The sequence below is a fragment of the Phoca vitulina genome, unplaced genomic scaffold (assembly GCF_004348235.1).
Source record: "Phoca vitulina isolate PV1807 unplaced genomic scaffold, GSC_HSeal_1.0 scaffold35, whole genome shotgun sequence".
Lineage (NCBI taxonomy): Eukaryota > Metazoa > Chordata > Mammalia > Carnivora > Phocidae > Phoca > Phoca vitulina.
The window spans coordinates 4,364,508-4,380,968 of record NW_022589738.1 but is presented as its reverse complement, the minus strand read 5'-3'; the positions used below and the strand labels follow the sequence as shown (position 1 = coordinate 4,380,968).

General features: G+C 39.7%; 1 protein-coding gene across 8 annotated transcripts in view; it reads right to left on the bottom strand.

The window, feature by feature from the left end:
• Positions 1–16,461, bottom strand: part of GK (glycerol kinase) — a 75,463-nt gene that overhangs the window by 37,672 nt on the left and 21,330 nt on the right. For 5 of the 8 annotated variants that reach the window (XM_032426541.1, XM_032426543.1, XM_032426546.1 and 2 more), the window contains exons 4-7: positions 15,365–15,442; positions 6,488–6,580; positions 2,832–2,908; positions 745–882 (exon numbers count right to left, since the gene is read on the bottom strand). In XM_032426541.1, the coding sequence (XP_032282432.1) occupies positions 745–882; positions 2,832–2,908; positions 6,488–6,580; positions 15,365–15,442 (386 nt within the window). The remainder of the gene's footprint in view (positions 1–744; positions 883–2,831; positions 2,909–6,487; positions 6,581–15,364; positions 15,443–16,461) is intronic. The other 3 variants (XM_032426544.1, XM_032426545.1, XM_032426547.1) reach the window with 1 other exon arrangement.

Genomic DNA, 16,461 nt, shown 5'->3' with positions numbered 1-16,461 from the left:
TTTCTACTCATCTGTGTTCAGCTTAGGCAAAGAGATTATCCATCGAAATTCCACTATGATTTTTTCATATTATGGCTTAATAAGAGACAGCTGTGTCATGCTGAAAGCAAATGCTAAAAGTCACACAGGTGTTCCATTAGGTTAAATAGTTACTTCCTTTAAGAAATGACCACTGGAAAAGAGCATGTGATAAGCAAGAGAAAAAGACTACCGAAATTACTAATTACTAATTAAATTACCTAAATTACTTATTCTAAAGATAATAAATATGAAATGTGGTTTTGGTAATCACCCTCCATTTTTATTGAAATAAAGCAAGAAAAATAAGGAGGAAGTAGGCAAAAATGCCTCTTAAATGGAGGCTGAAATGTTCTGCTGTCTCGAGTGGGTTTTCTTAATAATTTTGCCAACTAACAAGTTTCAACTCAGGGTGCCTGGATGGCTCAGTTGGTTGAGTGACAAACTCTTTGATTTCGGCTCAGGTCATGATCCCAGGGTTATGAGATCGATCCCACATCAGCTCTGTGCTGGGCATGGAGCCTGCTTAAGATTCTCTCTCTCCCTCGCCCTCCGTCCCTCTCCCAGCTCACGCATGCACACACACGCGCTCTCTCGCTCTCTCAAATAAATAAATAAAACCTTTAAAAAAAAGTTGGAACTCTTGGTAGAAAATAGAGAGCAGGCAAGCCAGTCTAAAAAAATTCTGAAAAACTTTCTCCGTTCATACATTATATTTAAACGTACCCAAATAAGCCATGAATCAATGGTCCCAAAAAGAGCTCTATCTTCTTCAACAGCCTTCTGAACTTTCCTCACATTGTCAAGGAGCCAACGAAGTTTCACGGCACTGAAGTAAGTGCTAAGTGGAAGGCCTGTCTTGGACTAAACACAGTTATGAGATTCAGCCAGCAAATTAAATTACCAACTAGTCTAAAAAATAAAACACCAAACTGAGAAACTCAATAAATCACAAAATATTCAATGGCCCTAAAGTCAACCCCATGGTATTATGGATAAAAATAATTTTCCTGTCTCATGGCACAGGAAGGCATGTTCATGAACAAAGATCAGCGTGATATGTTTGCAGTTCAAAGAGCATCCACGTTGCAAGGTAAAGAGAAAATTAAATGACACAACATCCTGTAATCTGGATGGTGAACACGCAGACGTTAGCTTTTGTGATGAGTATTACGTGCAGAACCTAGTCTGAAACTCTGCCTTTTCATTTTATATTTCATGAAAGTGATATTTTAAACTATTAAAAATCAGAGAGTATATCAAACTATAACCAGAAAATTTTAGGTTTTAAAACATGTAAGACTTAATAACAATATACTTATATGTGTAAAAAATATACTATAAATATGTACATACACACATACATATTCAAATAACATAATATAAGTGGAGAATAAAGTAGAGCTCAAGGACATGCCAGAAGGAAGCAACACTGAGTTGCTCCATATTAAGAAAGTAGTTGCCTAAAAACTCAGTGAGTACATTAAACAAAGGGAGGGTATACTGAATAAAGGATAAATGCTAAATATAAAACACATATGGGCTTATCAATCTTCCTTGAGAATGGAACAGATCCAACTCTTATTTTTGTTAGTATATTAAATACCAAATATATTTATAAGGGCTGATGAAAGTGGTTAAGATGATACATACATCAAAATAATGCAACTATCTTTCCCCTCCCCTAATCCTTAGTTTCCTGATTTACCACCTACCTACAGAAAGTGATACCTTTTTCCTTCTTATCTGCTATGGATATGTTTGGTAAAAAAATTCAAACCAAACCATTTAATATTTTACTGCACCCTGTAAGTTATGACTAACCCATGGTTTTCTAGCTTTCCTAGAATAAAAGTAAGATCAATACTCAAAAATAATGAGAGGAAATAATTTATGGGATTATTCCTCTTTGATTTGAAGGACCAAGGGTCATCCCACAACGCCAGCAGTGAGGTAGTCGATAATATCTCATTTTAATGATTTAGGTAGCAAGTGTGAAAGTTGCCTAAAACGGCCCTGAAGAGAAAAACATGCATCACTTGAAGCAAAGTGCAGCTGGAGGTGGGGGTGAGGGTTGTGCATGGTGACAAAAGGAACAGAATAGGAAATGGGTAAGGGTATATTTAGGACTAGCCTGAAGTTATTTGGGGGGTGAGGGTAGGGAATGGTTTGTTAAACTGCTACAGTTAATGGGATTTGAACCCTAGTTTCAGAACCAAGAACCACTGTTTTAAGAGTCCCACTGACAAATACAAAGGGGATATGCCAAAAAAACAACTTCCTTTGCATGCTAGGAGAAGTGGGCCTTGACCTTGATAAGAAAAATACCTTGCCTGTTTCAAAAATTCTCTCTCTCTTCGTTTAACTCAAGAGAGCTCTACATATGGACTGAAATTTAGGCACTTTTTATCAGCCTCCTTCATATGAAGAAAGAGTTCAGTGAGGAGCTGGAGTGACTTTTAATTTCTCTCCCTAAATCCAGATGCCTAAAAACTCAAAAGCATCCAGAACTTTCTTAGACAGATAGGAGAAAACAAGAGGGAGTATGGTTGAAGCCATTGGGACACTCTATAATCCCCTCCAGCCTATCAACCTCAGAGTATGAATCCTCTAATCCACTACAGGGCAAGAATTCTGACAGAAAGGTAAATACTTGAGTTGTCCTCAGTTGTCTGCAGAGAAATAGTCTATCAAACATATCAAATAACTATTGTGCAATAGGATGGAAGGCCCGAATAGTCTTTCAGGTGAAATCTCTAAACCTTTTTTAAAAACAAGCATTCTTACAGTATACTTTTGAAGAGATCTCTTACCTTGACAAAGTTATTATTTCCTGGAATTCTTTTACTAAGATTCTCCACGGTAGACTGGGTTCTCAAATCAAGCCACACTACAGACCAAAATATAATAACATATATGAAAAACTTCATTTAAAAAAATCAGATCTTAATGAAATCACTGTCAAGTATAGGAGACTGATTAGTTTCCATAAGCAATTAAAATGCTAGAGCTTTCAAAAGATTGAAATTAGAAAATTAGAAATGAATGGGCATATTGTTAGAAAAAAGAATAAATTTATGAGGAAGAATTTAAAGCTTTTATGCAAAATTATAGACCAAGTTAGGAGAACAATACAAACCTGAGGGCACTTAATTTGTAACCTTTTTATAGAAAAAAAAACATGAAAAAATGTTTGGGATAAGAAGTTTCTCAGAATACGTGAGTACAGAGAAAATCTACGTGCTCGGCAGGCCAGTTGCCAAGGGCAGAACACACCGCTCAGGATCACCGTAGTGGGTATAAAGCAGGTACCTTACAAAACTTGGGAGCAATTTGTGACAAAGCAGAGAACCTGGCACTATTTATTGAAGGAAAAAGTAAGATTCAGTCTCCCATGTATGAAATGCTTACGTACATTAAACTCTTCCATTTCAAAAGCAGGCTAGAAGCCAGAATTGTTAAAAGAATTGTTTAAAGGTCACCATTCTTGCTCCCTGCTGGACTGTAAAAAATCTATTTTAAGAGATCAACATTATTTACACTAAGTAAGTTTTGTCCACTTTCTGATCCTCTAGTAGAAAATATTTCTGCTCTGCTTCAGGACAGAAGGCCTGAGAAAGAGAAGGTATCACATAGTACATAAAGCAACTGCGAAAGGTAACCAATAGGTCAGCTGAGTTTTATGTGTCAGCTTTAAGTTCTGTGCTTAACTTCTATCACTTTTAATCTGTTAGTGGTCACTTGGTATTTTTAGGCACTGACTGCGCTCGGAGGCCTCCTGAAAAGCCTCAGGCCCATCGTTTATTTAAAGGGCACCAGGGAAGATTAAACAGGCTTGTCCACTACACACGAGAATGCTGGCCACTTCATTGCAAAGTTTGGTTCACCCTTTAGACTATTCCTTTCTGTTCATTTAAAAACCAGTTCTTGGGGCGCCTGGGTGGCTCAGTCGTTAAGCGTCTGCCTTCGGCTCAGGTCATGGTCCCAGGGTCTTGGGATCGAGCCCCGCGATCGAGCCCCGCATCGGGCTCCCTGCTCGGCGGGAAGCCTGCTTCTCCCTCTCCCGCTCTCCCTGCTTGTGTTCCCTCTCTCGTGCTGTCTCTCTCTCTGTCAAATAAATGAAATCTTTCAAAAAATAAAATAAAAACCAGTTCTCTTCGGTAGTGAATTTTAATCAGTTCTTTCTAATTACTTAAACTGTCATTTCTCCCGAGGGCTGCCTGAGCTTGATTTGGACAGCGGCTACTTCAGCACAATAGACTGCTTTCTGCAGGTGTGAAAAGCAGCAAGAAAAGGCTCATCACAACTGAGGGAAGAGGAGGCAGAGAGGAACACCAGGGGAATCCGTGGCCCGTAGCGCACATCTGCATTTGCTGCCCGCCACATATTCTTCTTGCTCCTGGGAACAGTATCTCAAATTCTCTTCAGGAAATCGTCCCTCCTTCATTCTCAGCCATGTGGCTTGCCGGAGATTCGACCCTACCCCCAGCTCCAGGATCACGTCCCCATCCCCATGACTGGTTCAGTAGACAGTGTGGTCTAATCAGCCCAATGGAGATTTGTGCTCAATCTGCCAGAGCCCCTCTCCTCAGCACCACTAGGCAGTGTGTGGCTGGGCCTGCTGCCCCCAGGAAGAGAGAGAGCTGAACTGGCCACATCTGGAGCCATCCCAGAAGACTTGCGGGGAATCCAGGTCATATTGTCCAAGTCTAGAGTGAAACAGCATCTGAACTAAGCTATTGTTGCATTGCTGGTTCCATGAACAAAATAATTACTTTTTAAAAAAAACTTGCACTTTATTTAATTAGGGCTGAGTTTTCTATTATTTGCACTGTGACTGATATAAGCCATTAGCAGCAGCAGCATGGAGTTGGCGAGAACTCCCCTGTCCAGGGCGCCAAGGCAGTCCACTTCTCACAGAGGGGCGTACTGCAAGACTTTGACCAAAGTAGACCTTCCTCATAGGCAATCCCAGCAGGTGTTAACAGCAGTAATTGGGAAAAGGAGAGGAATTCAAGAGAGAAGTTTTGAGTCGGTGACAGGTAGAATTAACAAACACGTCTCAGTTCTCAGTGTTTCGAGCTACACTGGGCTGGGGGTTAAAAATCAATTGAGTGTGTTTTGACTACCTACTCTTAAAAAATGAAATAGGATGGATTAGAATGGAAAATAACAGAGTTCACTGAACTCAGTAAGGTAAGTACAGACTTGTGAAACTTTTTAGTTATGTGAGTTTGATGAATCATGATGGAAGATATATTTCTCATCAAGGGACATGAACAAAGGACCTGAAAGTCATTGTTCTGGGCTGTTTAATGACTCAAAGCCTCCTAGATCATGGTTTTTCTGTATTTTAATGTAAATAATCACTAGGGAGCTTAAAGATGGACCCCATTCCCTGAAATTCTAGAATACTAAGAAGGTCCAGGGAGGGAGCCCAGAAATACGCCTTTTAAATAGGTGCCTGCCTTTTAAGAAACACTGCTATACTCCACAGCAGTGGTCCTTATCCAGAAAGCACAATGAGAATCCCCTGGAAAAATCTGAAATCATACATTCCAAGCCCTACCTTGCAGGATTCTGGTTGCAGGTCTAGGCAAGGAAGGCCCGAGTCTTTCTACTTTTGCTATAAGCATCCCAAGTTATTCATATTCTAGAACTTGAGAAGCTCTTTTCTAGGGCATGATCTTTAGGATATGCAATCTGTTCCAATCATTTCTTTAAAAACCAAATGACAGACAAACTGATGACCAGGTGGCTCCCCTGAGTCCCAGTGGCTCTGTGACTCGATTGCTCCTGGACAGTGACCACTTACATAACTAGGCACTTCACTCCTCACTTGAGAGCTTGCAAGTATCCACAGTGGAATCCACAGAATCAACCCCTCAGCAAAATGAGTCAAGACACCGGACGTGAAATTCGGAGACCAAAGTTCTAGATCTTCCAATTTTGCCACCAACAAGCTATGTGACTCAAGCAAGTCATTTCACCCCTCGTGGCTTAGATTTCCTGACTATAAAATAAGGCAGTTGGACTAGATGGTCTCCGTAGTCCCTCTCCTGCCATTATTCCATGATCACAGAAGGCTGGCAGATTCACTTTGTTTTTACAGCCCAAGAGATTAAAGCAATTAGAATACATGGAATGGAATTAGTATAACTGCCAAAGAGAAAAATGTCAGTGGTTGATACACTACCAAACAATTCACAAATGCTCAAAATTAATTGAATTAAGAACAAAAACATTAGAAAACTCATTAAAGAAGCTAAGATGGCAGAATTAGATTTGCAGGAAAAGAGACCAAAAGCCAAAGAGAAGACCCCAAGCTGGAGGAGGAGCCCCTTGCGGAGGTAATTTCCGAGAACAATCAAAAGAAGTGCCAGATCCACATCCAGCAGCGGTGGTCAATTTCCCCCATCGTGTCTGAGTCGGAAGGCCGGGAAGTGAGCAGGAGCCGGAGCACCAATACCTGAGGAAGTGCCAGCAGCTGGAACTGAAGAGCCAGAGGGAACAACGGCAACTGGATCTGAAGGGCCAGGAGAGACTGGAGAGACTGGAGCGGCTGGAGCATTAGGAGAAATAATGGCAATTCATGCTAGAGGTGGCCCGATTCAAGGTCTGTGTTCTCTCGTGGACCACTGGGAAAATGGGAGACCACTTGGGCAAGTTCCCCAGAACGAACATTTTCTACGCATGTGAGCACAGAAAGAGCAAAGGAAGAGACATGGAGTGGACAGGAAACGAAGACAGGGCAGTCTGAGGCTCTGGTTTGGTGGACTTCATCCATGTGGACAAAGGCCAGGGAAATAACGTGCTTCTACTTCAGGATGACTCTTCCCTACCTGGCCACGTATCCGCGCCCTGCTTAGAGAAGTGGCTCAGCTGGTTACTGACTGCTCACCCAACCCGTGAATCGCAAAAGGCTGTGTGCTGTAGTGAGTGAGCCTTCCCTAGAAAGGGACGCGAAGGAGCGTGCCACAGTCTCTGTTGCGGCAATTTACAGGAAGACGGGAAAAGGCTGCTCTGGGAAGGCATGGCCCCAAGAAAGCACTTCCCTGATAGGGTGGCAGGAGGTGAAGCCCACCACCACAGACAGGAGAAGCATGTCCTGAGGGAACAGGGGATTGCTAAGTTCCAGAGTCATTTGGAAAAAAAAAAAGAAGAAGAAGGAAAACAGATGCTCGGGAGTCCAGAACACTATACAGCCTGCTTTTATAAGGCATGTCCCTTATTTAGACCCAGTAAATCTGATTTAAATGGTTCAAACCATGAAGTAAGTAAGTTTAAAAAAACCCAGTTGGATGATGCGATAAACTTTCATTTGTATTAAATAAAGTCACATCCAATGTAGGTCCATTAGATTTGGTCTGGTCTAAAAAACAGTTTTAAGAGTGAAGAGAAATGCGGTTACCTCAATGCCCACAGACCAGGGCCAGTTTGGTGACGTAGTTACAGTCCAGAGGAGGAGATGATTTTGAGAATATTTAGAAATTTGTATCATTTTTGGTTAGTCAGAACAACAGAAGGGAAAAGTACCTAAGAAAAAAATTTAAAAATAACTAGAAATAATCGGAATTATTTTCAATGGACTAGAAGCAAAGGCAAATAATACATCTCCTCTGGGAGGGCTGATTGTGAGCAGCTACAGGGCTGGCAGGGAGGTGAAAGCGAGGCCCCAGGTTCCGGAGCACACCCTAAGCAAGGACTGCTGACAGTTACACAAAGTGTTATCAGGTTGCTTCCTCCACAAGAGATAGAATAATAGTCAACCAGATTGCACTGCTATGTGTTATCACTTGCCAAAAGTTAAGCTATTAATTAAGCTGGGTAAGAGGTCACTTGCAAAGGAGAAGAGGCTATAATTGATGGCTGTCCCTCACCTGATGACATTTTCAGAAATCACATGGGGCCAAAAGAAAAATGGAGAGTTAGGGAGGGGGGTGATTTAAAACATATATATGCCCCAATGTGGGGGCCGAAAACTATTTCAGCTCTTAGGTGTATAAATGCCAGAATGCCAATGATTCACATGAGTGTGTGTGACCCAGGTAAGCTCTGCATTTCTCCTAAGAACACTTGTCATGTATAAATCAATCATTCCATCTGGCATTCCTGGATTAAAAAGACTATCAGCCCATTCAGAACACTGGCCATGGCTAACACTACTGAAGCCTTCTAATCTGCTAGGCACTCCAAGTATTCTACATGTATTAACTCACTCATTTTTACCTCATGCCTAAGAGGTCCACACTTTTAATTTCTCCAATTTAACTGTTGAGGGAACAGGCACAGAATGGTAGTAAGTGGAAAAGCCACGATTTGAACCCAGAGTCTGAATCCAGCTTGAAACCCCTACGACACAGGTAAGCCAGGATGAATTCAAAGTCTTAAACGGAATATAAAGAAATACTGAAGATCAGAAACCTCAAAGTTGAAATCAAAATCAGTTTCTTTTTAAATTGGCCAGAGTTGAAGAATTCATTAAATGCAAACTACGCAGAATTTTTTTACCCCGCATTGAAGGAAGTGTAAGACATTCAAAGAATCTTGTAATAAAGGACTTGAAATAAGGAGAAATTAAGTATATCTGGATCAAGCTGAATATTCTAGATCTTACAAAAGTAAAAAAAAAAAAAAAAACCTGCTCCCTTCCAAAGCAAAACAATAAAAACAAAACCACACTTTTGTTGTTTAAAGACAAGTGTGCTTCCAAGTTTTAGGTAGCTTGTCATTTATGGTTTTCTTTCGTGCTGATACTCTGAAATATAATCCAGTCCCAGAAAAGGTTAAAAAAATTGAACTCAAGGTTCCTTCAGATCTTGATAAATTATTACACAGGCTTAATCACTGGCTCAGGGTTTAACCAGTACATAAAAAGTAAAAAAGGCGAAGAGGATGATCAATGTTTACAACTTCAATACTCTGCGTAAACAATTATATGTCATAGGGAACTGTATTTTTTTTAAAGATTTTATTTATTTATTCGAGGGGGGGGGAGAGAGAGAGAGAGAAGAGGAGCAGAGACAGAGAGTGACAAGCAGACTGTGCTGAGTACAATCCTGAGATCATGACCTGAGCTGAAATCAAGAGTCGGACGCTCAACCAAATGAGCCATCCAGGCACCCCTATTTTTATTTTTATTTTTTTAATATTTTATTTGAACTAATCTCTACACCCAAGTGGGGCTCGAACTTACAACCCCAAGATCAAGAGTCACCGACTGAGCCAGCGAGGAGCCCCACAGGAAACCTTAAATCCAACATCTTAGAAAAAAATGTTTGCCATACCATCTAAATAAAGAAAAATGGATCGAAGACAAATGATTTTTGTTGGTGGTTTTCTTACATATACTAGAGGTCTTAAATCAGTGACTCTTGCCTCCCTGGATATTAGTCTTTAATATGAATAATATTTTTATATTAAAGCATGAATTGTGCTCTATAGAAAGCTATTGGAGCAAGGGTCATATGGCACTAGGCTTGCCACGCACACCCATCAACTATAACAGAGAGTGACAAAACCTGTCCAAGAAGGAGGGCAACAGTTGGGCCACTGTCGTTAGGCCAGAATGTTTTACTGGTGGTGTCAGTGAAACGTGCACATGAAGATCTTAAACATCACGGAATCAAGCCTTTCCCTCCCACTTCAGTGCTTTTGGCCTTGGTTGTGCCGTTGTAGTTGTGCTCGGTTTCCTCTGTGGTGTATTTGTAAACCTCAACCTTTCTCTCACTCAATACTTAGGAGACCGCAAGGTGTGTAGACCTTAACTAATAATAAAAGTTGGTTTTAGAAGGAAAAGGCTTAGAAAAATGGCAGCAGTTGGGGGTACAGGGAAGTCTGTGGAGGGGCGCCTGGGTGGCTCAGTCGGTTAAGCATCTGCCTTTCGGCTCAGGTCACGATCCTGGGATCAAGTCCCGCGTCGGGCTGCTTGCTCAGTGGGGAGCCTGCATCTCCCCCTGCTTGTGGTCTCTCTCTCAACAAATAAATAAATAAATAAATAAAATCTTTAAAAAAAAAAAGAATACTGATGAAGGGAACACTAAGAGGGGGAGAGAAAAGCACCACCACGGGGGTAAGGATGAGTGAAGCCAGGCGAGAGAAGCCAAACAACCCAGGGCCACAGAGTTCTTGCAATCCAGCCGGGAGGCCCATCTGAGTCAATGGCTATATCAGGGCCCGGTGACAGCAAAGTGGTGATGCCAAGTGACACTGCTCTATTTTAGGTACCACACCAATGTTTACCTCACTCACCATACAACACATACATTCTCAAACTATATGAAACAGGCCATCTGTGCCTCAATGGACCGATTTAAACTTTTTTTCTGTGCTTGTAACTGTATGTGTTACAAAAGACATCAGTAAACACACACACCTTTATTGCAAGCAAGAAAAAAATTGCCTTTCTCAGTCTTCAACTTCTACATCAAATGGATTTCAGGTCCACTAACAGGACGGGTACTGGGGGTGAGTAAGCTGATTGCTTATTAAGGACCCCTGGGCCATAAACCAGCAGGCCACATAAAAAAGCAATTTTTAAAAAAGAGAAGTGTAGACTGCTTCTCTCATTGGCTTGTCTATAACAAACGCTGCTAATCAGTTACATAATTGAGTAAGTAAAGAGAGAGATGAAGAGGACAGGCCTACAGTGATAGATTTATAAGAGAAAGAGACAGGAGAGAGAGAGAGAATCAAACCCACAGACTGATGGGTTTGATTTATTCTTTGATATAAACAAAGAAGCTCAAAGACAAAGGTAAGTGAAAATCTAATTCTGTTTCCACCAGTCCTACCCTGTGTTAAGAGAAAGCTGCTGAAGATTTAATATTATGTTGATAGTCTCAATTGCGACTTGCATGGAGATATGACACCTGAGCCTTTTCCTGGGTGACATAAAATTAGAGGCAGAATCTATCCTTGTCATGACCAAGTGGCTTCCCTTTTCAGCTAATTAGTCCTTCTCTCTACTACTTTTCTATTCGCCTTCCTCCTTCTCACTTCCAGATTCCTCTCCTTAGCCTTCTGAGTCACAAAGACAAGCACGGTGCCTGCCTGGTTCATCACTAGCTGCCCAGGGCTCATCACAGAACCTGTACCCAGACGGGCACTTGAACTTTTGTTGAATAATTTACATTCATTCCTACAGTGAAGTCATCTATAATAAACTGAGACTCACCTCTCTGGTACCAACTTTAAGTCTCCATCTTACATTTGAACAATCTCTTTATACAAGAGCCACAAGCCTAATTGCCCAGAAATGAGCTTTGATTACAAGTCCAATACTCACCTTGTTCGAAGAAGCAGGCTGACACCCCTTAAATCTTAATTTCCTTCTGTTCTCGGAGGCTAAAAATCTTGCAGCCCTGTTTCCGCCCCTCCCACCCCCATTTATCTTTATGTCCTATCTGATTTACAAACATACAGGTTGTGACTTTCCTCTGAAAGGTCTCTCCGGTTTGCCTTCTCTCCACTGTCTTGGCACTAATCCCACCCACTGATTAGTAATCTCAACACCTTTGCCAGATTTTACTGCAGAGAAATGAATCTCGTCCTTTTTAATATACTTACTTACATATTTGGATTTAAATGCCTTCTATTTGTCCTTCCTTCCTGTTTCACATTCCTTTTTCTTTCCTTTCTTGCCTTTTTTTTTTAAATCATTCAATATTCCCCCTTTATAAGCTTGTTAATTATACATTATTTTACTCTCATTGCTTGGAGATTATTACAACATGCATCCTTGACAATACAAGGACCTCAAAACAGTTTAGACTCATCTACTCTAAATTCGTTTCATGTACAACTGTTGTTGTGTATTTTAATTCTTAATAAATTTTGAACATCGTTAAGATGTTATTGTTTTATGCCATCAAAATTCAGTTTTTGTCTGTCTTTGCCTCTATATTTCACCTTAATTACTTAAGAATATTTTCACGGGTATAGAATCCTAGATGGAAGTTACATTCATTTAGCACTTTAGAGATTTCATTCTATTGTATTCTGACTTACTTTGTTTCCATTGAAAAATCAAGTGAAAGTCTGTGTATTTATCTTGCCTGGGAATCACAGTGCTTCTTGAATCTGTGATATCTTTCATCAGTTTTGAAAAACCGTATCATTTCTCTTTCCTTTTCTCCTGGGGCTCCAATTATAAATATGTTAGACCTCCTCACGTTACCCCATCTTTCTCCCAGATTCTTTTCTGTTTTCTAAACCTTTGTCTCTCCGTGCTCCAGTCTGGTATTTACTTCTGATCTCTCTTCCAGTTCACTAATTCATTTTCAGCTGTGTCTAATCTGATGTAAAACTCATCAACTGAGTTTTTAATACAGTTCCAGAATTTCTATTTTTAAATTCCCAACTCTTGGCTAAGGTGACCAAACTTGTCAAGGCATTCCTTGAACATGTTGATCATGATAACTTTAAAGTCTGATAACTCTAATATCAGGATTTCCTATGGGTTGGTTTCTAAGGTTATTTGTTTCTGTTGGTTTTTAGTCATGTCTTGTTTTGTATGCTTGATTATTTTTTTATAGAAAACTAGAAATCGTATATGAAGAACTTTAGAGATAATTTTCCTTCAGAAAGGGTTCATTTTTATTTCTGAAAGAAAGTCAGGCTAGGAGCATTAGCAATCTTAGATCACCATAATCCACTCAGTGCTTTAAATTACTTGAATCTGGGCTTTAACTCCTGTGATGGGTAGTGTAGTCTCAGTTTACCTCACTTCTAGGGTTGGCCCTACACAGTCGCAATCAAAAGTCTAGGATTTTGCCCATATTCATCTCTATCCCGGCAGCCTGACTACCTTTTGCCTCCCTATTTCCATGAACCTATGAAAATGCTGCTTAGCCTCAGATACTCCTCATAGAATCTACGAGTACTTCTAGGGAATAAGCAGCACCGAATGCCAGGCTTACTTCTCTGGGCTTTCCTTCTCTCCTGGATCTTGGTCCCATAATTCTTCACTGCCTTGGTAGCCTTCCAGTCCCTCAGACAGTTTTATTTTGTTTTGTAATTTTTGAGCTGTTCTTGGTAGACAGGTGCATTTTAAACAATCCATTCCACCATATGGGAAAGTAAACTCTCCTTTATTACTCACTTTGTCCCATGTTACCCAGTGTACAGCTTTCAGCGCTCTCTATATCCGCACCAACCCCTTTTTATCCAAACAAGAACATAGGCTTTGGGGTTGGAGAGGTTTATGTTCAAACTGTGGCTTTACCTCTACTTACAGCTATATGGCGTTGGACAAGTTATGTAGCTGTTCCCCCCATAATTCATTTTTAAGATAAGGCAAGTAAAACCTGCTTCAGGATCATTGAGATTAAATAATATGAGCAACGTGTTTAGCACAATCCATAGCACACAGTAATGTTAGCCCTTATTGAGCATTATTATCACTGCTAGTTCTATTAAAACTAATAAATAAGTCACCCTATCTGCGAATCTGATCAGTCTCTTCACTCTTCGGTGAAATATGTGTAGACATTTTCACCTTCATAGCTTGTTCACACTAGCCTTCATTTTTCCCTTTTCCTAATGTAATCCAATACATTCTTCAAGCCCTAAGATGGAGTTCAAGCTCCCCCAAAGGTATGCCCAAAACTCAAAATCCATACTAACATGTACTTGCTCTAATTCCTATTCATTTTAGCAGCATAGTTTATCAACGATTCCCTAATTCTGTGTTAGTCTCTTACCAAAAGTAGATTACAAAGTGTTTATAAAACTGGCCAATAACTCATATCCTCCATAACACACTCAGTATAGCACCAAACACATAAGAGCTTCTCAAGACATGTGCATGGTTCAGTATTGAAAAAAGTTCTTCATATCCCATAGATGCAGTAGAAATTAATACTGGAAAGCACATAGGATGGGGCACAGAGGGACAAAGGTAGAAGAAAAGGAAATGAGTATATAAGCACATCAGAAAAGAAAATATTTCTGGTAAAATATTAACTTAAATCTTCTACTTTAAGTATAACTTCAACTAACCTAGTTGCATTATTTTAAAATGACAACTCAAAGTCCAAAGTTGCATTTTTACAATTCAAAGGTTAGAGTTTAACAGGAACTTTTTGGTTCCTTTGAGAAGGTCCTTCCTTTTCCCTAAGGGGGAAAAAAAAGTAAAACCCTAACTAGTTCAAGAAGTTGGCAAATAGTGATCCATGAAAGAATACCCCTAGGTATCAGTCATTAAAATTGTAATATCCTGCATTACTTGTATTCAAAATGATTTGTTCATGAAAATGAGAACAAAATAAATATTTAAAACACGTACTTTTGTGTAACAGGACCTATGGTTGCAATTCTTTGACATTTTTTGAGTCTTTAATTTTTTTATCACAAGTACAAAAGACATACTAAATGGTCTCTGATAACACAGTAACTTTAACTACCTTAATTTTTTATAAAGATTATTTCCAAAGGTTTCATGCTACTCTTACAAGGCACCGTTTTAGTATATTTTCTGCTTGAATATCACTTTCTTCCAATCAATACTAAAGTAACTATACTACTAAAATAACTATCAAGTAAAAATAGTTCGCTCTAGAAATCATCCCATCTCTGACAATTTCTGCCTCCATTCCCCATCTCACAACCTGGTATTTTATTTTATTTTATTTTATTTTTTTTTACAACCTGGTATTTTATTGACAAAAACTTGTGTTTTGCCATTTGTGAATAGAACAATGCATTTTAGTGACTGTATATTTACAACAAAATTTTCCTTTTAGCAACTGACAGTGTCATTTAGTGCCCAAATATCATGTGCGAAGAGTATGCTACATTATACTCATGGTCATTTACATTTAAGTAAGATGTGATACCTAATGTTGGTATATTTGAGATTTTGAGTTTTTGAACCCCTGCTGAAATAGCCAAATGTGTAGCAGAAGGAGCTAAAATGTTGAGATTTTATTTTCATAACCTCAGATGAGTCAATTCAAATTCCTAGATGGGAAGAACAACTACCCAGGTACTTTATAAAGAGATGACTGTGCACGCGAGTAATTTTGATTTTTGAGGGGAGGAGGCGAGATCTCTTTTAGGTGTCAGAAACAGCAGGGACTATGAAACAATTGTGGCAACACTGAACCATTTGTATAATACAAATAATCAGGAAAAAGAGAAAGCAAGGGAAAGACTTAATTCAAGATGTGAATAAATACATGAGGATGGTAAATACAGAACAACTAATTTCTTAGAGGACTATTCTGGCCATCCCATCTGAGTATAGGAAACACGACTACATGCTTTCTCAGCCAGACATTTCAGGGTGACAATGTTTGCAAGTGGAGAAAGGCCTTGCATTTGACATACACAAACAACAGCTTACCCACAGCATTGTAGAGAGGCTCTCCAGTTAACTTGTCCCAGACTACAGTGGTTTCCCTCTGGTTACTGACACCAATAGCTTGAAAGAGAAGATTAAACAGAAGGGAATAGAAGTCAAACAAGTAGAAAACTACTTCAGGAGAATAATTCTCATGTGTTTTGTTTTGTTTTTTTACAGGCATAACTAAACATAACAATTCGAAAAAACATCTGGCACTTTTATAGTGGTATTGAATATACTGTCTGTGAGCGGCTCCAGGAAAAGTAAATACCCACTGTTGAAATACCCACTGTCGAGTGCTTCTTTTTATTTCTGCAAGACTGCTTCCCACTTCACTATGAGCACACGAACAACATGGATTCAGATCAATATCTCCCAAATGAAAGGCTCCCAGGTTACCTTATAAAAAAGGGAATGCACTAATTCCAAATTTACAATACCCAATTTATAATTCTTTGGAGACCAATAATCACCTCATCCATTTATTTACGAATTGCTATAGGCAATTTCCGTCTGGGGGCACGCACACGCGCCTGCATTTTAAGAAAACAGCTACAGATAAAATCCTTCACGCTGGGCAACCTCCTACTGCGGTTCTTTAGAAATTGTTTTGTTTCCATATTGGAATATGTTCTAAGACATATGAATTTGAATAAGGCATAAATACAATATGCGATGGCATTTACATTATACTGACCTTCACATGACTCAAATGCTGTAGTTACAATTATTTTAGGTAAAAATACTAATCCATTCCATTTTATTCAACAGCTTGATTCAGCTAAATCAGAGGTTCTCAGACTTGGCTGTACATTCGAATCAACCGGAGAGCTTTTAAAAAAAGTATCCGTGCCCAGGCCATGACCCAAACATTCCAATTTAACAGACAGGGGTAGGAACTGAACGTTAGTATTTTTCTTTAAAACTCCCCAAGTGATTCTACCGTGCAGCCTGGGTCGAACACACTGGCCTGCCTGAAGGATCGAACTCTCTTCTCTCAGAATGTAAGGTGAGGACCGACGTTAAAGGCTATGTAATCAATAACAGGTCTTCCACTTAATTTCCCCCCAAACCATTCATCACGTGACCATTCAGAC